The 25,492-nt window shown below is 44.3% G+C and overlaps 1 protein-coding gene across 1 annotated transcript; it reads right to left on the bottom strand.

The window, feature by feature from the left end:
• Positions 1-15,202: 15,202 nt before the first annotated feature.
• Positions 15,203-25,273, bottom strand: LOC129381767 (uncharacterized). Its single transcript, XM_055064867.1, has 6 exons — positions 24,619-25,273; positions 23,419-23,538; positions 22,243-22,325; positions 22,081-22,173; positions 18,254-18,418; positions 15,203-17,570 (listed from the first exon to the last, which is right to left on the bottom strand). The coding sequence occupies exons 1-5, from the start codon at positions 24,785-24,787 to the stop codon at positions 18,362-18,364; spliced, it is 522 nt and encodes a 173-aa protein (XP_054920842.1). The 5' UTR covers positions 24,788-25,273; the 3' UTR covers positions 15,203-17,570; positions 18,254-18,361.
• Between the last annotated feature and the right edge of the window lie 219 nt (positions 25,274-25,492).

Genomic DNA, 25,492 nt, shown 5'->3' with positions numbered 1-25,492 from the left:
CATTAAATGGGCAAGAGCTGGCCGACTGCCGACGGAGTGTAATGGGGTTGGGTAGGGAGGCGGTGTTAGGGACGGAATGATTTTAAAGTGACCTTCAACACAAAACCGCCCTTTGATTATAATGCCTGTTCGAAGAGGTCGCCATCTGCTGCAATGTACAGAGTGCAATGTGCAGAGAAAGCCTACCGAAGCCGCTTCATCTGCTGCGAATAAACCCAACAGTGCGAGATAGCATGGGCAAATATAAAGAGTGGGTCGCGCACTGGCATTCCAATGACCTGTTGCGCACGGATAATTCCCGAGTCCAGCAGACGAGACGCAGCAGCGATCCCTTGCCTACGCGTCATCGTGGTCACGCGACAGAAAGAACAAAATGTATAGGGCCTTCGGCTTTAAGGTGGTAGCCGTCAGCTGCAGCGTGAGCTGGCGCAGAGAACGATCGCACCCCCGACAACCCATTGCGGCAGCGCATCAGGCGTTGCGGCTGCAGCGGCGTCATCTGGCGCTGCTCCCTGCGATTAAATGGCGCTCAGCCGATGCTAAGGGTTTGGAGAGCCTGCGAGCTAAAAGGGACGCGAGAGCAGACGTCTCGACACCAGGCGCCTTTTTCACTAGTTGGCAGTGGTCCGCGTTTTTTAACCGAAGCCATGCTTCATTTTATTGTTTCCGCGACTGCAAATCGCCGACAAAAAAAATGTCGAGTTTTGGTTCCTTCACAGCGCTGCGGTTTGTTGCCGGCGGCCGTCCGCTAACTGCGCGACAACGCAAAGTGGTCAACTACTGGCGGTTCACGCGCCCCTTCGTCCCGACCGCCAGCAGCAGAGCAGCCGATCGCCGCACTAGATATTTATCAAGCATGACAAGCACCAGCGCGAGAGCGAGGGAGCGGAGAAGTTTAGGCTGTTTCACATGCTGCGACTGCAACGACGAAAATCGGTGCTGTCGCACGCGTCGCAATGCGATTTTTTGAGGGCTCATTTCACATGATTGCGATTTCAACATTGCGACTGGTGCGACGCCCAGGGTTGCTTACTGCCAGGCTTCGTGGCACACGCTGCATAATTCTTTATTGTAGTGAATAAAACTTTTACACTATAATATTAGTGACTTCTCTTGATTACAAGCAAATAATATGTACGTTTACTAATTTAAAAACGTTAGTTAAGATTTGTCTTGGGGTGCGCGACGGCGGTTTCTGTAGTTCAGTGCGACATGGCGCACGTAAACAGCTGTTCGCAGGTCGTTCAGCGCTATTTGTTGTCTCATCTACATTCTATGACCGTTTCGTTCTGCCTGCGCTACAACAATCTACAAGATGACCTATCGACAAGTTCATATAGCTACCCTCACCGTATATGCAGTATTCGGAATTCGGCTGCCACAAAGTCGTCGTGTCAGCCCAACAAGATCCTCGCGCTACCCGTGCTCGGCGTCAGCTTCTGGAGAAATGATGCGTGTATATTGCCCGTCATTGCGCATATGTGGTGCCTGCTCCTAGCCATATTCATACGCCAAACGCAACAAGAAGCACCAACCCGAACGCCCGCGTGTGCCCCTGAACGAAGCCTCAAACGATCTGTGTGATTACGACGTGGAATGAAAATCGTGTTGTGAAATTCAACCTTAGCGCTAGCCTGGTTCGTCCATCGCCGTGCTTGCGCTGCGAATAAATATATGGGAGCCCTCCATAAATATTTCTAAAGGCGCAAAAGCCGACGCATCAAATGTTTCGAGCAGTTACCGTCACTTTTGTAGAAACCTGTACGTTGTAACATAGCATTCTAAAAGACACGCTTCTCGTCCACTTTGTTGTCCCGTGTCTCGCGCTGGTAGTATACTCGGAACTTCTAACAAGAAGACCATATCAATACGCGCTATTCGTAATGCAGGATCGTAGGCCCACGGCAGGCGCACTTGCCGTAGAATTTTTCAGCTTTCTGCTCAGCCTCGCACGCCTCTCACGGTTAGCCTATTTTGTGGAAATAAATATTATTATTATATTATTAATGTTATTAGATATTATAGTTTCTTCACTGTAATATATAGCAATCATCCAGATTTCTTAAGGTAGTCATGCATTTAACCTGTATTAGATCAACATTGTTTAGACATGCTTATGGGAGTCATTGCAAACTAGATTGCTCAGCCAGAGAAAGTACAAATGCAAGCCTCAATGTTTATTCCAATTTGGTATTCCTAAACAGATTATATTGGCAGAATTTTATGCCTGCTTGCATTTCCTGCAATTCAATGTTCAGAGCTGGAAAAACTGATTCCTTTTCTAGCTGTCGAAAGGCTGCTTCAATGTCGATAGCAAGCTATAATTATTCATTTCGAAAGTGTGAAGCAATGACTATATGTCTAAGCTTATCAATGCGTTTTTGTTCCACGCACAAAATGAATGCATGACGTGCTTATGTACTTATTTATTTATATACCTCGCAGGCTGCAAGGTTGGAGTATTATGCAAGGGGGAATAAAAAAGTTGTTACAAAAGGAAGAAGGGCACAACATTAAGAAAAAAACCAGCAAAAAAAGCAGTACCAATACATTGCACCAACTCGCCCAACGTGTTTTACGGGCACAACATTATACAATACTTAACAAACAATAACAGAAAAAGTTACTGCCCATGCACCCTGTAGAGACGGTGAACCAGCAAAGCTGAAATGTGCAGCGCCGGTGTTTATCACTGGGTTAATTCCAATGGTTTATTCAAGTCTTTCTATATTATTGGTTATGTCTGCGTTTCTTAATGAGGTTATGCACATGTTTGGCTTGGGTTTATCACATTCTTTATTTGGAATGCCACACATTGCACTTTGCAAGATCACCATCATAGAAAGTGCAATGGAGTGGTTCATTGTGTTAATCCAGCGGGTCCATCAAAGTCTTTCTGAATTATGTTTCGCACTTGTGTTTTGTAATGCGTTAATCATAATGTTTATGACTCAGGTATGCACTATAGTTACGAAGTGACACACTGGGGCTGCACATTTCATTTAATTAAATGCAGGGACACATTTTCGAACCTATTGGGAAGTCGGAGAGACTGCTGCACGCGCGCTCTGCTGCTAGAGAGAAACGACGTCACTATCTGTCTAGCCAATGGCCCACCACACCTTTGCTGTGATAATAATGACATCATGATCTTGTCTTAACCCCATCCCCCTCTGTGTCCCATCCCTGCAATATTACGCAGATAAATGTATGTTTGAAATGCATAAGCATTTCTATGTCTACCCAACAAGAAATGTCTCCGTCCATCATGCAAGACGAATGCAATGGCTCATACCCCTACACTAGGGTTTTTGGGATCGGACCATGAGTGTTTCGCCTAGGCATATACAGCTTCACTGTAAAAAGAATGAACGCCTTTCTGCTAGAGACCAAGACAATCATGAGGTGTATTAACAAATGAAAGTTTGTTGAACATGCCGAGTAAATGCTGTTCGACAAGCAATAAATCGAATTTACACAAAAAGCAGAAGCAAGATCTGATGTGTGTCCATACTGATCCCAACAGGAAACGCATCCATCTCTGAAAGTGTAACAGCGGCCATGCTGACACAAGATTCTCCCAGTGTATTTGCATCTACAGCATCCATAATTTCTCTAGGCAGCCGATCTCCACAGAGTGCTAGCTTCTTCCTCTACAATGCACTCTCCACATCTGAGCGTGCATTGTAGAGGAAGAAGCTAGCATTCTGTGCAGATCGGCTGCCTAGAGAAATTACGGAAGCTGTAAATCTAAAAATGCTGGGTTAATCTTGTCAGCACGGCCTCCGTAAGAAATGGATGCATTTCCTGTCAGGAAACGCACATGAATTTTTGCTTCTCCTTTTTGTGTATGTTCAGTCTATTGCTTGTCAGCGAGCATTTACTCGGTGTGCACATTAAACTTTTGGTTGTTAGATCATCTCGGTTTTCTTGTTCGTCCTATGTGTTCTCTGGTGCCATTTGCAGCCAGGCTATTCATTTTTTTTTTTTAGACTGCAAGAAGTCACTTTAATGGCCCTCATGATACCTTATAAAATCTTTTATTTGGCCAATGTAGCAAGAATGTACAGTGTGAAGCAGTAAGAACAGGGTATGCTAACATCTAATTAAAAGGTTTATTGTGAAAATGCAGTGATCTATAAAGGTTACCACAAAGTAGTACAGCAATAAAACCTGATAAAGACTAGTGCTTGATGAAACCAAACATAAAAGCGGGAAAAGGAGAAAATACATATAGATATACAAGTCCAGGGGAAAAAAAACATTTTGATCACCAAGTGTGCATGTGGCTACCTTCCAGGAAACTCATTTTTTTCCCAATGGCATGGAACTGGAAAAATGTGCTTGCATAAGCAAGCTGTCAGTCTGTCTATTGGAATAACAACAGTATTTCTTTAAAGGTGCCGGCATGCAGGATTGGCAATTGTAATGATTTTTTCCTGCACTTGGAATTTTTGTTTATTTTCTTTCTGTAGCATATTTATTTATGTTTGGCTGCATCAAGCACCAATTTTTATCTATCCTTCAAAGATGTCTTTCTTTTTCTGGGGAAAACTCGGGGAAGGCAGGAGATGGAAATTCAAGACGATGAGCAACACGAGAACAAGGTGAAAGTAGGAGCCAACGTTTCCACACGTGGACCTTGAAGAAGACAAGTCCACTTGTCGAAACGTTATATGGGGTTTAAGTTTATGTAGTGTCATGCTACTGTTACACTGCTATTGCCAGATCAGTGTACTATATGTGCCTCATGTTTGCTTGCATCTTCATGATTAGCAACCTCCTCTGTGTGTTTAGCAGTTGCATACAGTCTCCTGGCCTAATTGTTTGCCCCCATATTCCACGGTATGGGCCTGTTATGTTTCAAGTTCAGGTACTCCCGAGGTTGTTTCTGAAGGGAGGGGTAGTCGTCTTTGCACCTCATATGCTAGCTGGCATAGTATCTTGGGACAAGGTTCTGAGCTCTTGAGACAAAGAATTTGTGCTGCAGGCTGCAACTCTACTCTGTCTAGGTGCTGGTTCGTTAGCTCTTTCTCATAGAGGTCTTCAAGCATGGTACAGTTGGAAAGACCTGTTATTACTACCCGATGGCTGTATTCGATGAGTTGTCTTTTTTGTGTGCTGCTGGTAATGCATACCGTACCACACCTTGGACACAAGCACAGCATCTGTGATTTTCTATAGTATCCACTCGTCCACCCCCATTATTTCGAGATTATTCTTTTCACCAGGGGTGGAAGTTGAGCCCAGGCATTGCATAATTGTTTCACCCACGTGCTGGCTCTGCCGTCATGGGCTTACACTAGCTGAGGATTTGTGGATGTTGACTTGCGGGCATATTTGTCCAGCTATGTGGATCACAATGTGCAATCTGGGGTAGTTCTTGATTCTAGTCTTTCTTTTTTTTCCAACGTCGATATGAGCTGACTTATCAGAAAGCGAGAGGCCAGACTGGCCAAGAAAGTCTGCAGTGTTGTCGAGGGCTTGTTGCATCATTCTTGATTTCTGTATAAGATAGCTTTCCCATAGACTGTAATACACCCTAGGCTGTAGTGTTTCTTGTAGTATGCCTGTGTTGTTGGTGTGTGTGGGCCTAATGTACCTCCAACTCTCACCTGGAATTTTCTGTCTTTCAGAAAGTTACTGTTTAAGTGTTCTACCAGAAATGTTTTTGCTCATCGTTCCTCTTATTAGAGCAGCATGAGCTACTGCTGTTAAAAGCCTCTTCACTCTCTTCATTCTTTCATAAGCGGTATTACACAATGTCCTGCAATAAAGTTTCTGCTGCTTATGGCCCACTCATATCTGCCAGAAGGGACAACTCTTTAAAAAGGTTTTGTTTGTGCTATGTGTGCGACGTAGTATGAGCATTCATGCCTTGACATTTATACATCTGTAGAACCACCTTCCTGACAGAGTACTTGCTATACCTGATCATGCTTATTTGTGCAGTGCTGTTGAACAATACGTATTGATGCAATGAATATTTACACACTCGAATTATCACGAAAGATGGTTGTTTTACAATTCTGCCCTTTGCTTTCTATTGGTGTTAGATTTTGCATAAGCATGCCCCCTATGCAATAGCATTTTGAAGTGTAAGGGTTCAATAAATGGTGAACTAAACCTAAGTGCAAGAGCTTTTTTTCTCACCTACGACTCCCATCGAAATGCGACTTCCATGGCTGGCAAATCAACCCCTCGCCTTGTGTTAGCAGCAGATTGCTATAGCCACAGTAGCAGGTGAACAAATTGAAGAACAATATTTCTGTCTATAATTTTTTTTTCTTCCCTATATGTAAGTAAAGTTTGGAATAAGTTTGTCATTGCAAAAAAAGCCCAATTTGTGGTCTTTTATTGAATAAACAACATATTGTGTATAGTTGAAATGCAGAAATTTGTTCTAAAATCCTCGGGTGATGTATGTTCTTGCAAGTAGCATGGTATTTCATTACTTCTAAAGATAGTAATCACAGCGGATATCGTTATATGGGTTTACACACTAATATATGTGATCACAAACTTATTAGAAACTTACTAGAAACATGTAAGGCATGAATGTTTCTGCACACTTGATCAGCTGTGAACATGCAAGAACTGCTTGTACTGGCTGACTTCACTGCACAGTTTTGATTTACTTTTCTTCAGCGTGTCGTTTTATACTGGTTTATCCCCACAAGAACAGGCCGTTTGCCTGCTTTTCGCAGTGTTTCACGAGTTCTACATAATTGTGCAGGAGGGTACGTCGTCACTTTGCTACTATAGCAAGCAATTTAATTAATCTACTAGCTGTACAGTTAATTACCTTGCAGAGCAAGTGTTCATACAGATGCAGTAAGGATACAAAGTCCGCAACATAGTCTATGTTTATTGGTTTCTGTGCAAGAAAAAAAAAATTCTCCAGAGAAGAGGTGCAACTTAACGTGCATGTAATATTTTATTCAAGCCACGGATTTAATGCTATCGTAGCAAATTCATTACGATAGCCTACACTTTTGCTCTGTCAAATTTAATAAGAGGCACGATAAGCTTTCAAGATGCATCGGGAAATTCATGCTTGAAAACCGACAAGAAAATGCAACTGAACGGTACGGCGTTCAGCGCAACGTTGAAACTTCGGGTACTTTGCTGTCTTGTCATTTGCCCTTGCCGAGGTTGAAATAATTCAAGCTGCTCCGTAAGCGCGATTTTACAAAAGAACATTGTGACGACCTCGTCGTCTGCTGGGGATCGAACACCTCCTTGCACTGACAACTCGCAAAGGCGTACGAAGCAAACGTGAAAATGCACTTCATTTGCTGTGTAGCGTGTCAACAAACGCATAGCAATCGGAGAATGCAATCTGCGGTACAAGTTTTTTTATTCTCCCTTCGCGTACGTACCGAATTCGACGATCCACGTCTCCGCGCATTGCACTTGTCGTACGAGACGCCATTTTCCAAAACAAACCGGCGAAATAGCTCCGTTGACAGCTCTCCGCGCAATTTCGACGGAAAATCGCAGCGATCTGTGCGACCAACCGGTTGGTCGCAGCCGAAAATCGGGGGGTCGGCACTGCGACTGCGATTTTCATCGCAAACGACGGAAATCGCACTTCCGGTGCGACGAAAATCGCATCATGTGAAACAGGCTTTTGACGTCACTCGGGATACTCGAGTCGTGAGGCCCCGCAGCCGCTGCGGCCGCCTCCGCCATGGTCCATTTTAATTTGTTCGCGACTGTATATTTGGCACTTCATAGGCACATATTCCGAAGCGTTCTTGACATGGTATCAGGGATGTCTTATTTTCCCTTTAAAGTTCTCTGATCTTTCGCTTGGTGCCCAGTATATTTCATTCTTGACGTAGTCCCAGACAAATAAATCAAGGGGATTTAAATCTGGCGACCGTTCCGGCCAAGCAATATACCCATGCCGTCCAATCCACTGCTTCGGGAATACTTCATGCAGCCATTTGCAAGCTTTGTTGCTGCCGTGTGCGAAAGCTCCAGCATGCTGATACCAAATATCTTTCGTATTCGTCAGGAGGGGCCACGAAAGACTTGTCATCGGCGAGTGCTGTGGCACTTGGCGCTGCGGGTGCTGCGGCGCTGGTCCCTGCGTGTAGCGTCTGATAAATACGCTGGCCCTCCACCCCCAAACAACGCAAAAGAATAGCCTTACGTTGCTCCGGCTTGAATGTGGCGGCTCCGGATGCCAGCAAGTGCGCGTTGAACATCTGCTCCCATGGCAATGACGGACGGCCGGGCGTCGGAAGGAAAAACGGTGGCGGAGCAAGGCCGGTGAAGCTCATGGTGGGCGGATACGGACGGCGCAGATGGGCTGGGGGTACGTTCACGACATCCTCGTCGCTAATGGGCTATTGACCGAAGATGGAAGTCAGACTCCAGGCGTCCCGAAGTAAAAAGCCGTTTATTCAACATGTACAACCAATATATATAATGAAGAACAGAAGCGCCCCCTGGGGAATAAAGAACTGAAATGAATAACGAAACTGAATACAACACAGTTGTCCTCCTGTGGCTTGCTTGACTGTATTGTAGAATGAATTGGGTGAGTTCCGCTGTAAAGGCCGTTCTTCTGTCCGTCATGAGGACTTCTGGGGCGCCATGTCATAGCAGGATGTTCTCAACAAAGAATTTCGCCACTTCGGCTGCGATATCTTTCGGCAGAGCTTTCGTTTCTGCGAAGCGGGTGAGGTAGTCCGTCGCCACGACGATCCTCTTCTTTTTAGATGTTGACCTGGGAAAGGGTCCCGAAAAATCCATCCTGATCTGCTGAAATGATCGGCAAGGAGGCTCGATCGGCCGTGAAAATCCTGCTGGCCTTGTCGGTGGTGCCTGACACTCTCGGGCGACGGGGACGTAGGCGGTCAGGCGCGACCAGTAATACCTTTCCAGTATCCTCGATAGCGTCCGGGAGACTCCTAGATGTCCAGCGGTCGAATCGTCATGTAGAGCGTGCAGCAGTTCTGGACGCAGCGTTTAGGGAACAACAAGAAGGTAGTGCCCACAGACGGGTGAGTTCTTCTTTACTAGTAGGTTGTCTTGAAGCGAGAACTGAGACAATCCTCGTTTAAAAGCCCTAGGGACAACGTCGGTGTTCCCGTCGAAACACTCGACGAGGCATTTTAACTACGGGCCTGCTCGTTGCTTTTCAGAGAAGTCTTCCGCGCTTACTATTCCAAGGAAGGCGTCGTCATCCTGGTCATCTTGCGGCGATGGGTCAATGGGGGCGCCTGTAAGGCAATCGGCATCAGAGTGTTTTCGTCCGGACTTGTAGATTATTATTGCAGTCTGAGGCTCCACCGCGCCAGACGTCCTGAAGGGTCCTTTAAATTCTCTAGCAAACAAAACGAATGATGGTCGCTGACGACTTTGAACGGCCTGCCGTATAGGTAAGGGCTGAATTTCGCTGTAGCCTAAATGATGGCGATGTATTCCTGTAGCCTTCCATTTTTGACTGGCTAGCGTAAGCTGTCACCCGTTCCAGTCCACCTTTTCTTTCAACAAGGACGGCACCGAGGCTTAGGCTACTGGCGAAAGTGTGGATTTCTGTATCTGCGTCCCTGTCGAAGTGTGCAAGTTCTGGTGGCAACTGCATGCGTTGCTTCAGTTCTTGAAATAAGTCCGCTTGAAGCGTTTCCCACTTGAACCCGACATCACATTTAGTTAGGTGTGTGAGTGGCTTAGCGTTGCGTGAAAAGGCCTTGACAAAGCGACTGTAGTAGGCACACATGCCAAGGAATCTACGCACTGCCTTTTTGTCGATGGGCTGCTGGAACTTTGCGATGGTAGCTCGCTTCTGCGGGTCAGGTTGGACTCCATTATTGCTGATGACGTGGCCCAGGAACGTGGCTCATCGTAAGTGAAGCGGCACTTTTCCGGCGTCAGAGTGAGCTCTGATGACTTCATGGACTCTAGTACAGTCGAAAGCCGCCTAAGGTAATCGTAGAAATTTCCGGCGAAGACGACGATGTTTTCCAAGTAAACAAGACAGGTCTGCCACTTCAATCCTGCTAACATCGTGTCCATAACGCGCTGGAACGTTGCAGGCGCCTAGCAAAGTCCGAATGACATGACCTTGAAATCGTAGAGGCCGTCTGGCATGATGAGGGCGATCGTTTGAATAGCATAGCATGGCAGTCAGATAATGCCTCACTCACAGGCAACGATGCCCTCGAGCAGCACAAGCTTGACTTGGGCGCGTTGGGGTAACATACTTGAAGAAAAAAGGGCGCTACAAAGACGCCGACTAAAAGAAGGACATGTACAACGGACAGGTGCCTGTCCATCGCACACGTTCTTCTTTTAGTCTGCGCCTTTGTAGCGCTGTTTTTTCTTCAAGGATGCCCTATACAGACGCAACACCAACGGCCAGTTTGGCGAGCACGTGTACAATACTACGACTTCAAGGCACTGCTTTGAATCCACTAGCGCCAATGTTTCTCTTTTTTTTTAGGTAAACGCAACCTTCAATACACAATCAAACTCAAAACGTACAGCAAATTGTAGCTACTCGGCAGACGTAGAAGACGCAATCCTAGGTCTAGTCAATTGGCGAAACAATAGAAATCTCTTGCAGCCACCGCTTGGACGCTCAGTCGCTCACTTTCTCACCGAACAGCAGACACTGTAGAACGCTTCCTGCCGCATCGACTACAGCGGAGTCCTGTCTTGTTGGGGCAGGCAGTGGAAGAACTGCGCATGCGCGCTATGCGAGCCCTCACATCGTTTGCTACAGCCATTGCACGGTCGCCCGTTTGCTCATCTTCTCAGTCTCCCTCTTCAAATAGTGCGAATGCGTGTGGCGTGATAAACGGTATCTCTCCATTTTCTCACTACAGGCATAGTACCGTAATTATGGCAGGAAAGAATGCGTAAGAACGGGGACTTTTTACAGTGTACACCTCGAAACAGAGCCCCCCCCCCCCACCGAGAAAGCTGGAGCCCACAAAGGGCGCAATCCTCGGTCAGATTCGGATGGTTCACAAAACTCCCCATCAACCTTGTGTGGCCAAATGACTAAATCACCAATAGGCTCTCTCCTGCAACGAGTTTGAACTGGGAGGTCCGCACACTAGAAGGCATGGTAATTTCAGACTGTCCCCCCTTCGCGCCTTATGCGGTGGGAATGGAGATGTCGAGCACTTTGTCTGGTTGTGCCCACAGTCCGAAGCGATAATCGGAGTCACTTCACGGTCTGGAGAAGGAGGGCTCAACCACGCGCAGTCTTTCTTGACGTCATCATCATCATCATCATCATCAGCCTGGTTACGCCCACTGCAGGGCAAAGGCCTCTCCCATACTTCTCCAACAACCCCGGTCATGTACTAATTGCGGCCATGCCGTCCCTGCAAACTTCTTAATCTCATCCGCCCACCTAACTTTCTGCCGCCCCCTACTACGCTTCCCTTCCCTTGGAATCCAGTCTGTAACCCTTAATGACCATCGGTTATCTTCCCTCCTCATTACATGTCCTGCCCATGCCCATTTCTTTTTCTTGATTTCAACTAAGATGTCATTAACTCGCGTTTGTTCCCTCACCCAATCTGCTCTTTTCTTATCCCTTAACGTTACACCTATCATTCTTCTTTCCATGGCTCGTTGCGTCGTCCTCAATTTGAGTAGAACCCTTTTCGTAAGCCTCCAGGTTTCTGCCCCGTACGTGAGTACTGGTAAGACACAGCTATTATACACTTTTCTCTTGAGGGATAATGGCAACCTGCTGTTCATGATCTGCGAATGCCTGCCAAACGCACCCCAGCCCATTCTTATTCTTCTGATTATTTCACTCTCATGATCTGGATCAGCAGTCACTACCTGTCCTAAGTAGATGTATTCTCTTACCACTTCCAGTGCCTCGCTACCTATCGTAAACTGCTGTTCCCTTCCGAGACTGTTAAACATTACTTTAGTTTTCTGCAGATTAATTTTTAGACCCACTCTTCTGCTTTGCCTCTCCAGGTCGGTGAGCATGCATTGCAATTGGTCCCCTGAGTTACTAAGCAAGGCAATATCATCAGCGAATCGCAAGTTACTAAGGTATTCTCCATTAATTTTTATCCCCAATTCTTCCCAATCCAGGTCTCTGAATACCTCCTGTAAACACGCTGTGAATAGCATTGGAGAGATCGTATCTCCCTGCCTGACGCCTTTCTTTATTGGGATTTTGTTGCTTTCTTTATGGAGGACTACGGTGGCTGTGGAGCCGCTATAGATATTTTTCAGTATTTTTACATACGGCTCGTCTACACCCTGATTCCTTAATGCCTCCATGACTGCTGAGGTTTCGACAGAATCAAACGCTTTCTCATAATCAATGAAAGCTATATATAAGGGTTCGTTATATTCCGCACATTTCTCTATCACCTGATTGATAGTGTGAATATGATCTATTGTTGAGTAGCCTTTACGGAATCCTGCCTGGTCCTTTGCTTGACAGAAGTCTAAGGTGTTCCTGATTCTATTTGCGATTACCTTAGTAAATATTTTGTAGGCAACGGACAGTATGCCTGACGTAGTATGCCTGAAAGGAATCGGGAATAATCAGGAAGCAAATTGTAGACCCGCTGATTGGGCTATTTAATGGCATCGTGTTAATTAATGTTTGGTGAAACAGCCGTGATAATAGTGCGAGAGGCTCAGGTGGAACAATTGCCAGGCAAGCGTACGAAGCTAACCCCGCCTTTTGCACAAGCACCACCATCAGCATTGTTTCGAATTTACACCCCGAATTTAATTTTACGGATTATTTAGTTCATTTCGGCGCATGGTAGCTTGATGATTGAATCATTTATGTATAGACTGATTGATTCGTCGAGTTTCGCTGATGAATAAAACAATATATAAATAAGAAAGTTGATCCAGCTTCTCAGAATGCGAAATAATTTGCGGTACGCCCCCTAACAATAGATTGAAAAAGAACGTCAGAGTGCAGATTCTATTATCCTAAACAGCCACTACTAATTAAAACTGAAACAGTTTGAAAGCTGATCACTGGCGTCAAATTGGAGCACATATTGATTTTTCATCCATGAGTCTCTTTAATGTGTGTGTGTGCGTGTGTGTTTAAAAATAAAATTCGAGGAAAAAATTACGCTATGGTGACGATTTCTTTGCCTACTTTTCCGTGGTTGGCGTGGCTGCCTGACTGTTGTTGTGTCTGTCGCTATATCGGCAGATATATATATATATATATATATATATATATATATATATATATATATATATATATTGTCACGAGCTCTGTCAGGAACCACGGCTGCCGCGCAGGCAACCAGGTGAAAGAAAGAACGACGTTAGCGAAGCTGCCTCGGGACCGCTCTCGACAACGCGCCTATCAACCAGATTCATCTGGTTTTGCATTGAACACCTCGTGTGTAACAATATAAAGGTCCCAGCGAAATTGTCGCAGGAAATTGTTTCACCTTGGTTTCTTCCCCAAAATTTACCATCACAGCACGAATCTTAAACGCGAGCTCTTTTCGGCACCTTCATACCTACCTTCACGTACTGATCATGCGCACAAAGTAAATGTTTCTTTCGCCCGTGGCAATCCATTATATTACTCGTTTCTTGTGAAGATGTCTACAGAATGGAATAACGTGCCGTCCTCTATTGCAAATCTTGCCGATAGTGCTGCTTTCAAAACCGCTGTCGAGCATTTCTTTGTATCTGATTAACCGTGTTTCTTTTTATTTTGTATGTTGTAAAATTTGTGTGACGTGTTTTAGTTTCCATGACTGATTTTGTGCTTTTGCTGTCATCGTAATTATCAATTTTCTCTGTATTTTACCAGAATTGTTTTATTCCGTAATATGTTGGTGAACATCCACTCTCTTCTGTAACACGCTACGGGCCTTGAAGGTATTGAAATAAATAAATAACGAAATAAATAAATAAATAAGTGGTTAAGTAACCCTTAAATAACTTAAATAAGCAAGTATGGACACCTCGGTTCGGTATAAAAAGTGTTAAACTTACTAGATATAAAACCTGCGCACATGATGTCTACTCACAGGCATCTCTAGAGCACACCATCTCTTAATAAAATTGCTAATGCTATCACTCTTAGCACGGTAACGTTTATTAAAGGGGCATATTCTCACAGATTTGTGCACCTTTAATTTATGAGTTAAACATCAACCTTTACAAATTTAACTTCTATTAAAGGTAAGTAGGCGTGCACCTCAACTAGAGGTTACAACACTTTAACTTCTAGTATAGGCATACAGTATTGAGCGCCGTTGCCTAAATATAAAGGTTACTTTTACAATATGCCGGTTGAACGATTAAAATGTTTACACAAAGCGGCTTGCAGGAGGTCCCAGATGGACACCGTGCTGCGCATGCTCTGTATATAGAGCTGGTGTCACCTAGCAACGGGGACGCGGCTCTTCTTTCTTTCGGGCTTCTTTCTGCGCTATGCTTCATAAAAGCCCGTTGCTCTGCGCATGCTCCGCCCAGGCAGTTGTCGCCTAGCAACAGAGGCGCGTCTCTTTCTTCTTTCGCGCTTCTTTCTGCTTGCGCCTCTTCTTTCTCGCGCGCTTCTTTCCGCGGTCGGATTAAGCAGACTACAACAGTGCGCGGAGAAATGTGAGCCTTCGCGGAGGACACCCCTCGGCCAGTCCTTTCCGGACGCTGCCTTTACATGCTCTTGCGTTTCGAAATAGTTCACCTGCCCACCTCGTGCGGTTTTCGGGACAAAGGCTGTCCCTGTGTGTCTCTCAACCTAAGTGAAAAAAAGAAACATTGCGTTTTGCAGGCAACCTAGACCTTACGCATACCGTAACATCTCTTGTTTGACCTAAAAAATATGAAGACAAAATGCCACCTACTACCCCAAAAAGCACAACAAAGGTGAGTGCGGGAGCCACAGAAATTTCTTTACTTTCGAATAGTATATTGTAAGTGACATCATATTCTTTTGGGTTACAGTTCTGTAGCTGCTGATCAATAAATGAGGCAAATTTTCGCTTTGCCAACGACAAGTGTTCAGACCTTTGGCTCGCGCTGTTGCGGTTTTTATACTCATGCACATGCGTTTGTGTTTACTCGGTGGATTGTTCCTAAAGTATCATTTAGCATGCGAAAATAAAAAAAAAATGAATTTCACCTGACTGATTTTCCTTTTTAATTTTTGCATGCTGAATTATACCCTCGGTACAATCCACACAGTAAACGTAAATGCATGCGCAGGAGAAAAACAGCAACAGCACGGGTAAAGGGTCTGAACACTTACCGTTGTTCATAAGCAAAGCAAAAATTTGCTTCATTTATTGCTAAACAGCTACACGATTGTACCCCAAAACAGTATGCGTATGTCACTTGCTATGCCATTCGTAAGTAGATATCTGTACTACCGCGCTCCTCGTTGTTGTGCTTTTTGATAGCTAGAGCATTTATTGACTAGATATCGTTGCAGTCGAAGAGATGTTACGGCTTGCGTAAATTTCCAGCTAAACGCAGTTTTCTTTCCCTTTTTTTTTTTTGCTTAGGCTGAGAAAGACACAGGGACACCCTTTCCTGTGGAAACCACACGAGGTGGACAGGTGAACTATTTCGAAGCGCAAACGCGTGTAAAGACAGTGTCCAAAAAGGACTGGCCGAGTGGCGTCCTCCGCGAGGGCTCACGTTTCTCCGGGCATGGTTGTCGGCTGCCTAATCCGACCGCGGAAAGAAGCGCGCAAGAAAGACGAGGCGCAAGGAGAGAGAAGCGCGCAAGAAGGAAATGACGCACCTCTGATGTTTGGTGGCAGCCGGCACGGTGTACCATGCGGAGATTTGGCCTTTCTGGTACAAAACCCATGAGGTGGCGCCTCCCCGTTGCTAGGCCGCACCCGGGTCGTCGGACCATGTAAAGAGCGGGGCTCATATGAAATTCCCTGAAAAGAAAGAAACGCTCAGCTGAATGTGGTATCAAAAGTTTACTTCCATTTCAGTCATTAAATGGTTGTATTTCAGCCAACAAAGGGCTACTATGATACTAGTATACTAGTATCCCTTGGGATTTCTGGCGAAATGAAGCTCCCCGTGCGACATATTTTGAGCAAATATGTAATGGTAATGTTCCCAAAAATACAGTTCAAAACACGATTTGAACGCCTGAAGTGGAGGCACCGTTAGCTTGTATAAATAATTTGAGTATAAACCGACAGTTCCTCAGGTAGTATAAGGTTAACTTCAGAATGCAACATTTTTATTTGCATATACAACATAGAATACACAACAAATACAGAAGGCCTTGCTGGCACATGACTAGATCTGAAAATTCAAGAGAATACTATCACTTGCATCATATCACTGTGTTTCAGCCATGCATGTCGTCAATAAATTCGTGTTAACTGTCCATGTAAAAATTTGTACTGCTGTCAGGAAACAAGAAAACAAGGCAAAGGTTAAATATATGAGATTGCAGGAACAAAAACTGGACACTTGTGTTCAGATCCACATTGGACACTACATAAAAAAAGTTTTACACATCCTGTGCAGCATTAGAGCAGGTCAATAAAAACGCTGCCAATGCAATGTAGCCAGTGCAAAAAATATACAAAGTATTGGCTATAGGTGAAACAACCTAAAAAAGAAGACTGGACCACAAGGCCATGCATGCATGCAGCCCATCTATACCTAAGCAACGTTTCCTTAGTGTTAGCATTTGCCACCACTGGCATCCAAACACAACTTGTTGCTCTTACAAACATCATACAAAGCTTAACAAGGAGATGTGCAAAGTGCTGGCTTGTAGGGCCAAATGACAAAAGGCTGGAAGTGTTGATGCTTACAGCATAGTGAATTCTCAGTTTAGATCCTTGTGACAATACGAACATGAAACGTTTTTTTATTAAAATTACTACAAGACATATGTTACTGTGTAGCTAACAATGTCAAGGATGGGATTCAAACTTCTTGAATGCACTACCTATTTAAAATCAATAATGAAAAAGGTCATTTGGACACTGCTATGCATAGTACTGCACAATTACTCTATCATCTAGAGGCTAGAAGTTAGAATAACTCAGTGACAAAATAAGGCCACCATAATTCACATTGCAGGAATTTAAGAATTTTGAGCAGCTAAATAAAATACTTGTGCCCAATACTTAGTGCCACTTGCATGAATGGATGTATTACCACAGTAATTTTCAATAAAACAGTTATAAAAACGCATGCAAATGTAATGCACAAAATGATGCATCTGTTCACCACTTCCTGGCAACAAGCGAACATTAATGCAAGCTGAAAATTGTTAACTAGACTTTGAGTCAAAGCACATTCTTTTTCTTCAGAAGGGCAAAGAAACACTTTCATCTGTTATTAACGAGCCCTCTAGGCACAACATTGCTGGGAAGCACCAGTTTCTACATCAGCGCCAGGAATGGTGCAAATGCATATGGATAATCGAGGTTCTTGATGTAGTAGGTTAAAATACAACAAATTACAGCTAGCTCCAGGCTGCCGTTCGAGATCCAGATTATTTCTTGCCTGCTGCCAGCATAAACACACGTATGCTCACTGCATGTGTAGACGTTGGGAGCTGCAATCTGGATATCACCACTGGGCAGTGGAGCCTACAAAGACAGTTAGAACTTATAAACATTCGCCTATCAAACATTAAATATGCACAGTATAATGTGAACTGATGAAGTAAAATTTATCAAAAACGTGCAGTACTGCAGAGCACAACTCAACCCCAAAGAGCCCAACCATTCTACATCAAGGAAAATTAGAACTAGGTCACCTTTAGCTCTCATTATAGTAAGCATGCAGGAAAAAACAATCAGATGTTATTTTATTAAAAGTAATCAGTATAATACTAATTTTCGTTTGTTTGCTGAACTATATACAACTGAAATCTCACTCAAGGATAATAGGAACGCTCCTGGAGGCTTTTCATAAGTTGACCACCATTAAATCCTAATTTTCGCGTATCCAGCCAAGTGTAATAAAGATATGTTTGAGCCTGTGTAGCTTATTTATACTTTCATTTTAAGCGTACACTAGTTAGAGTGCAATTTACGGTTACGTTGTTTAAAGCCCAAGTCGTACAATGCGGGCCTAGCTCTGTGCAAGGAACCTTATGGGACAAATTTTCTTAGAGGGCTGCCACACGAAGGCACATTTTATGCCTTGAAATTGAAAAAAGAATACATCTTATTCATTCTTGCATATTTGTGACCTTTAGCTCCGCACATCAGCTTTAAAAAGAAAGTGAAAAATTATAACAGGAGCATGCAACAGTTTGTTCACATACCTCAATGATCAATGTGTAGTCAGAGCAGCCTTGCAAGTGCTTGCTGATGTCCAGCAACGAACACGTTCGCTGCTCCTTCTGAGAAAACACTTCAACAGCTGCTTTCAGCTAATTTTCGAGCTTCCCAACCTTGCATGCAAAACGAAGCTCCATTTCAACGCAGAGCTGGAAAAGAATAGTCATAAGATAAACTGAATCTCAAAACCACTAGCAATAATTACTGCAAGGTCACATTAAGCAAAGTAAATGTTCTAAATCATGGGTAAGTGTACTGATGCTTGCTGGAGCACCAAAGAGGTTATGCAATAAGTATCGCACCAAAACTGCTCACTCATACCTACAGGTTTACATTACTTGTTGCAGGAAATATGAAAGTGTAGAAGCAGTCATATGAAACTGTTTGCACCATGTATCCAATGGAAAAGCGCAGCTACCAGGTAGATACTTTCACTTTTATGACAGAAGTGAAATCAATACTACGGTGCAAAAAAAAATGAGAAAGATACACAGATATGCCTAACACGCCTTTGGTAGCCAAATAAACATCACCTTTGTGCAATACCTCCTGTTAGCTGCACATACATCGCTTGTATACAGGCACTATGAAGAGGCATGTTGGAAAGCTTATGTTGCCGAATCGGAATTGTTGCATGCACCTAATTCAATGCAAGCATATAAGGAAGGTACTCTTGTGGCTATGCCCTTGCTTCCGCCTTCCCCATTCCGCTTTATTGTTAATGTTTGTGCATGAGTACAAAGCATAGGCAAAACAAAAACAAAAACGAAGTTATTATCATTTACTAGGCGCAACCACCGTATTCCAACTTCGTACGTAATATCTAATAACATAATTGAACTTACAACTTCATATAAGTACCTTGGTGTTCACTTACAGTCTGATCTAACGTGGCATCATCACATCCGCCTGACGTTGGCATCAGCTAACCGCTCTTTAGGCATCCTCAAACGCAACCTTAAGCATGCTCCAGCTAAACTACGCAGACTAGCATACATCACATTAATACGCCCCAAAACCGAGTATGCATCAGCTATCTGGGATCCTTTTCAAACATATATCACCCAAGAAATCGAATCATTGCAAAACCGCGCGGCTCGTTTCATTTTTTCTGATTATTCACCCTATACTAGCATTTCAGCACTAAAAGCTCGTGCTCAGCTTGACGACTTATCCCATCGCCGCAGAATTGCCCGCCTGTCGCTGCTGCACAAACTTTATCATCATCCGCACCTTCACCGTATCTTCGAACCAGCGACAGCCTTGTTTCCACGCACAGACCATATCTTCAAGATAAAACGCATCAGTTGTCGCTCAGCTAACTATGCTAACTCCTTCGTTCCCCGAACAATTGTTGCATGATATAACCTACCATCACACATTGCTACTCAAACCGATTTCGCCACCTTTCAGGAACTTTTACGCAATAGTTACTTGTAAATATTCATCATGTACTGTTTCTTCATACGTTGTTCAGTGTATATATTGTTTTGATCATTTGTCTTACTGTTCTGCGTGCACATTGTACAAGTGTATTTCATGTCTCATTTATTTGTTAAGGTGACAACTGACGCAGTTTCCAGCAACACCTCGTTTTACTTCTTTTACATTGTGCCTATTTAATTCCCTTAATTTGTTTTCTCAGGCAGTTTTGTATATTCTATCTAAGTTTCACTTGACTAATGTATTTCGTATATTGTTTTACTTGTGTATTTTGCTAGGTATCGTACTTTTGTATAACTTTTGTGTTTTCTTTTGTAAAAATTTTGTATAACTTTTGCGTAATTTAGTTGTTTTTTCCGTAACGCGCAAAGCTCGCATTTCTTCATGTATCGGTTCCTCCTATGTAATACGCCTTCGGGGGCCTTTAGAGGTATTATGAAATAAATAAATAAATAAATAAATAAATAAATAAATAAATAATTAGGCCTCAGAGTTAGTGCCACCAACAGCATGAGTTATTTGTGCTAATTTTCAGGGCTTTATTCAGCACATGTATTGAAATATCCAAAAATGTATACTGAAGGACAGCGCCTGACATATATAAAACCTCGCTAATCCGTATCTGCTTAAAGCGCACTAACGGTCAAAATGAAGTTGCGACGAATTGTCGATCCAGTCTTCATAGAGCCAAAATCGGCTGACCGCTTAAGCCGTAGTAGCTTGTCCTATGCTTCCCGATTAGAGCGTACTAAGAGTACTCTTTCTCGCATAAAGGCACCGCCTTATTTCGCGGTGTCGCTGATGCCATGATGTGCCGCAAAAGACGTCACGCCTTTTCGGAAAATGTACAGACTAGTTTACCAACGATTCTGACATAGGCGCGAGTCATACGATTCCTATGCAGATAAATATTAAAAAATGCACCGAAACATGGTGGAGACCTCAGCCGAGAGTAAACATAACCACCGACGAGCGCGCCGGTATGGGTTATCGCCTCGGACACTATCGCGTAAAGCATCTTCAACTATCTGCTCGGCAACGCGCGCGGTGTAGTGCGTAGCGCCGTTGTAAGTGTACTGCACGCTTTTAATAGGCGATAACTGAAACGCGCCACCGTTCTCTGCCGCCTCTCTTAGGCCTTCAACTGCGCCGCAGTTTGAACAAGGAAGCCTTCGCCACCGCTGGCTCAAGCAGATAGGCGCGGCCAGGAACGGCGCGGGCACAAAGTAACTACTTTGGACTCCCACGATACGTGGCTGCAGGTTTGCCGGCTAACACACACGTGTACGGTACAGCAACGTTCCCGGCACAGTGACGGTGTGCGCGTAATGGTCGAGGCGCTGCACAAAAAATGCACGGCACGATAGGCAGGACACGGCATCAGGAACCGCTTGTAAATGAATCAGCGCCGGTTTTCCCTAATTAACAAATCGATCATCAAACGCGCACACAGGCATCGAGGAAATCGGTAAGACATTTGCTCCATCTTGTTGTTTACATCTGCGTTCTCTGCCAAAGTTGCTTAATTCTCATTGATGTCACCTTAGAGATAACGCACCGTCTTGCGAGAACGCGCACGAATTTTTCAGCGCTAGACAAAGGAGCAAACAAAAAACCCTGTAGGATGGAATTGTGGCATTCCATTTATTTCTCTGTTGGTAACAGTGACGCACGTAAAGAGAGGCATATTTTACATGGCGGTTAGTCCGTGGCGGTTAGTCCGTTTAGCGCGTAATTATGCCACGTTCCCACAAGATAAGCATTAACGAGATTTCACCAAGTAAATTGGTGCAACATCGCACACTTCATGAGCTGGCTGTGTGTACGTTCTGTCCGGCAGGATGTCTTTTACGGTTTTTGCTTACCTCACCTTTATTAACTTTCAAATGCAGTAAAACACATTTAATTTAAATTGTGAAGTATAATTTATCAATTTCATCTAATTTCATCAATTTGTTCCTTCTCTACATTCTGTGCCTTCATGTGTTAATTATCCTGCAATCAAGTTAAACGGAAGGAGTGAATAAAAAATAGCACCAAAAGACTACCATACCTCAATTTAAGCGCATATAAAGTATGAGCCATCCCTAAATCCTTAGTATAATTTCAGGCGAAGAAAATCTAAGGCGACAGCATTAAATTGTGTAGTGATGCTCCGCTCGACTCGCACCACTGACCAATACAAATGATAATGCTACAATATAAGTACTGAACAGGGACACAGATGTGAGTACAAGTAATCACAAGGTGAATACAGAGAGCTTTCTAGACAATATGTGAAAAGTTTACAAATGAATGTAATATTTAGCATCGTTACATTTGAGATGTTTTCCTTATGAACTAGTAAATTATCTTTCACATTACACACCTTGGCCGCATTCAGTATCGCAGATCTCTGTGTCCATCGCAACCACTGGGCTGTCAATTGGGAGCTCTTCCACATGGGGCCACGGTGCGGAGTCTAAAACAAACAAGTGATAACAAAGCACCCAGTGAAACCAATTATTTCCTGTATGCGCTATGCATTTACCTTTAGAGCAGCCAGGCTGTGATTTTGCACAGGCATGCCGACCGATTCATTTTCTATGGAGGCACCCACTGGGACAGTCTTCTCTAAAGCAAAAAGAAAATATATAGATGTCACGCACTGTGGGAATCGATGTAAGCAAACCTTTCTGTGCTGTTTGCGTTCAGTGGCAATATTTGGCGGTGATGTTAACGGCCTACGACAGTCGTGATGCGATGTTAAATGTTACCTTACGTGCACCACTTGTGTTTGCCTACGTAGTACACCAAACAGCGAGGCGTGTTTGCTCGAGGCATTGTTGTGCGCCATTGTTCGTATGCTGCAAGGAATTTATCACTGCCATTCCTCACACGGGCGCATGGCGTCGTGGCTGAAATGTTCATTTGCTCGACAGCTGCTTGCGTGCTGTCGTCTTGACGCTACGGTACTGAGTGCAGCTTTGCATCTGCACGCCTGCATCAGTTGTCATCATGTACAAACTTGCAGGGTGTTTATTTTTCAGAAATAGCAGAAACGTGCCGTTTCATTCTTAGACTAACATTTTTACAGTTTCTTCGCAAATGTTGCCATGTCTAGTAGCGACGTTTCTTTTACTTAAGCGACCCCGAATGAAGCATGCTTTCTGGTGGCGTCTTTCCCTTCGCCCGCGATCATACTATGTATGCAAGGCGCCACGAGCGAATAGCAGCTATTATTCATCCGTTTGGTCAGGGCGTTGGCTTTACGCATTCTCTGTATCCTCTTTCCATCGACTATCTCCCCTCTGGAAATTTGCACGTGAGTACAAAAGCGCTGCAGCTTCTACAATGCTTATACCCCAGGCTAACGCGTAATTACAGCCCTCCAGAGGATATTGTGTCGATGGCCGAGGACCTCCAGAGAGCATTGTGACAACGACTAAAGAGCTCCAGAGGGCATTGTGGCGACGCCCGCGCAGTTCTTGCTGGAAAGGGCTCACAGACGCCGCTCCCGCGTCCCTACTATGTACACGTACATTGTAATTTCTCGTAGATTGCGTACATTATATACATTACGTACTCAACCACTTCCCGACGCGGCGTGCAGGTCAGCGACAGCAGTGGAAAAGTCGAGAGAAGTGGCAAAGAAAGCTTCGCTTTAAAATATTTGATACACTAGGCAATCAAAAAAGCTTTGGCTAACATTGCACATTATACCAACCATATTGCACTGAGGAGAGACTAGATGTACAAGCTTCCATGGTTTCATCTGACACTGAGGCCTCGAACACGGTGCCTGGCACATTGCATTGCGCCTTTGCCTCGGCTGCATTTTTCGTTTCTGCAATTATAGACGCAACGAAAGAACGCAATTAGTGTTCACAAAGTAATGCAGAGCACATTGCAGAGCTCTTGGCGAAAAAAGAAAGACGCGTACATAAGCAAAATTCGTGCGAAAGCTATACAACATGTATTCTCCGGAACAACGCTGTATATAATTATATATCATTGTGCGAAATTTGAATGCGAGATGTAAGAGAAAGGGTGACGTTGCGGTAAAAAGAGACTTGTGTATTCTTCGCAGTTAGTCAATGCTAACCACCGATTCCCATGTTAAATTATTGGCCCGTTTGAGTAAAAGAAAATAGAAAAAACACGCATTTTCACCCAGAAGGCGAAGCACTAATATCGATAGCAAAGCATTAGAGCACTACTCAAACTAAGGTTCGTAGTTTTACCTGCAGTAACAGTAAACATTAGCTTACTAATAACCATGGTGTCACGCGAGCACAGGCACAAATGAACATATCTCACTCGATGACCGCGAACAATCGCTTGAAATTGGCTCGAAGAACGCAGAGGGGAGCAAACGTTTCTTTTGTTGCTCCCTTCAACGCGTCTCCGAGCTTTTGAGATTACGCGACCTCCAGCACTACGCGCACCGAAAGAAAGCGGAAATGCAACCACGAGCCACCTCGGCTTGCCCGACCTCTGCACACACCGGCGATTACCTCCAGGCCAGGTCGCGGGCAGTCAGGCACCACCACAGCATGGCTAAGGGAGGGTGCGCGCGGCGAGCTGTATAATACTGAACAATTTCTGTCAACTACATCAGCCCAAAGCACGGTGCCAGTACAAGAAACGTATTGTTGAGGTCATTTAGTTGCACTGACACGATTTATCCCGCCGAAAAGCTCAATATTTGAGAAAGGTCTAATCCAATATTTGCACAAAATGACAAGATCGAATTTAGCTCAAAGTTAATCGAAGAGCATAAAGAAGCAAATATATCAACAATCACTTCTTTCAGAAACACTTACGCGCAGCGAGAACATGTACTATGTCAAATGTTGAATTGCGAACTATAAAGAATTCACGTACTATCCACCTAAAAATAATTAAAAGCAAAAGTTCTGCTTACCGAGGTCACATATTTTTCCGTGTGCATTTGGGACGTGGTCACAATAGTCACACCTCACCCGGTTGTGACTTTCCGACAGGCGCAGAATAGTGTATCGCTTGCAGTCACGACCCGGCTCGTTGCAGCGACCGCGCAACACACCGAAAAGGTGACTGCTGCACAAACGCATGAGGGGCCAGCGGATGGCGCAAGTTCCCAGAAGAAGCGGTAATAACTACGGCAGGCTACAAGTGGTGGCAGCAGACAATGGTGATCGGATGGTATCCAAAGAAGTCAAACATAATGGCCGTCTGGTGACATCAGAACATCAACTGCAACAACGACTGGACGACAGCTCGCTAACCACTCCCGCCGGCTCGGAGCCTTGGCCGGACTCCCGCTTCCGCTTAAAAGCTTCCCAGCGTGCAACTCGAGTTATCTCGATTGGACCGAGGAGGAGAGATGATAGCACGGTGGATGTCCGCACTCCAGTGTGGCTGATGCCTGCTCGCGTCCGCCATGTTAGAAAGAGGCGCTTAAAGGCAAAGCAAAAATGGAAAAAAAATAAAAACAAGCAATGAATTACAGAAATAAATGTCAAAGGTGCCAGTGATGTTATTGGTGTGATGGTGGAAGCATTTTGTGTTTGGACAGTGACAAAGATTTCATTTCTCAGTTGGCGGCTTCACTCATTTAAAGCTCTTTTCATCTGTCTATGTCTCCTAAAAAGACAGCGGAGCGGACGGCGCTCGCTTTTATGTGAGCGTAGCGGCATCCTGTTGATTTCACTAAACGTTTGGCGCGTTTCGTGTCTGCTGTAACTTAAATTTGCTGTCGTGGTAGTGCCAATCTTCGGAACAGCTTAAAACGCCCAAAGAAAGCTGGCAGTGGAATC

Source organism: Dermacentor andersoni, chromosome 1 (assembly GCF_023375885.2).
Source record: "Dermacentor andersoni chromosome 1, qqDerAnde1_hic_scaffold, whole genome shotgun sequence".
Taxonomy (NCBI): Eukaryota; Metazoa; Arthropoda; class Arachnida; order Ixodida; family Ixodidae; genus Dermacentor; species Dermacentor andersoni.
The sequence above is the reverse complement of the archived record's forward strand: the minus strand, read 5'-3'. Positions and strand labels throughout refer to the sequence as shown.

Bases quoted from the DNA above. Each gene is read 5' to 3' on its own strand.
- LOC129381767 (XM_055064867.1), bottom strand. From the start codon at position 24,787: ATGCGTTTGTGCAGCAGTCACCTTTTCGGTGTGTTGCGCGGTCGCTGC. The intron at 22,174-22,242 runs GTAAATGCATAG...TGTTTGTTTTAG, and splicing joins ACAGCCTGGCTGCTCTAAAG to ACTCCGCACCGTGGCCCCAT. The intron at 18,419-22,080 runs GTGTGTAATGTG...ATTCTTTTCCAG, and splicing joins CGATACTGAATGCGGCCAAG to CTCTGCGTTGAAATGGAGCT.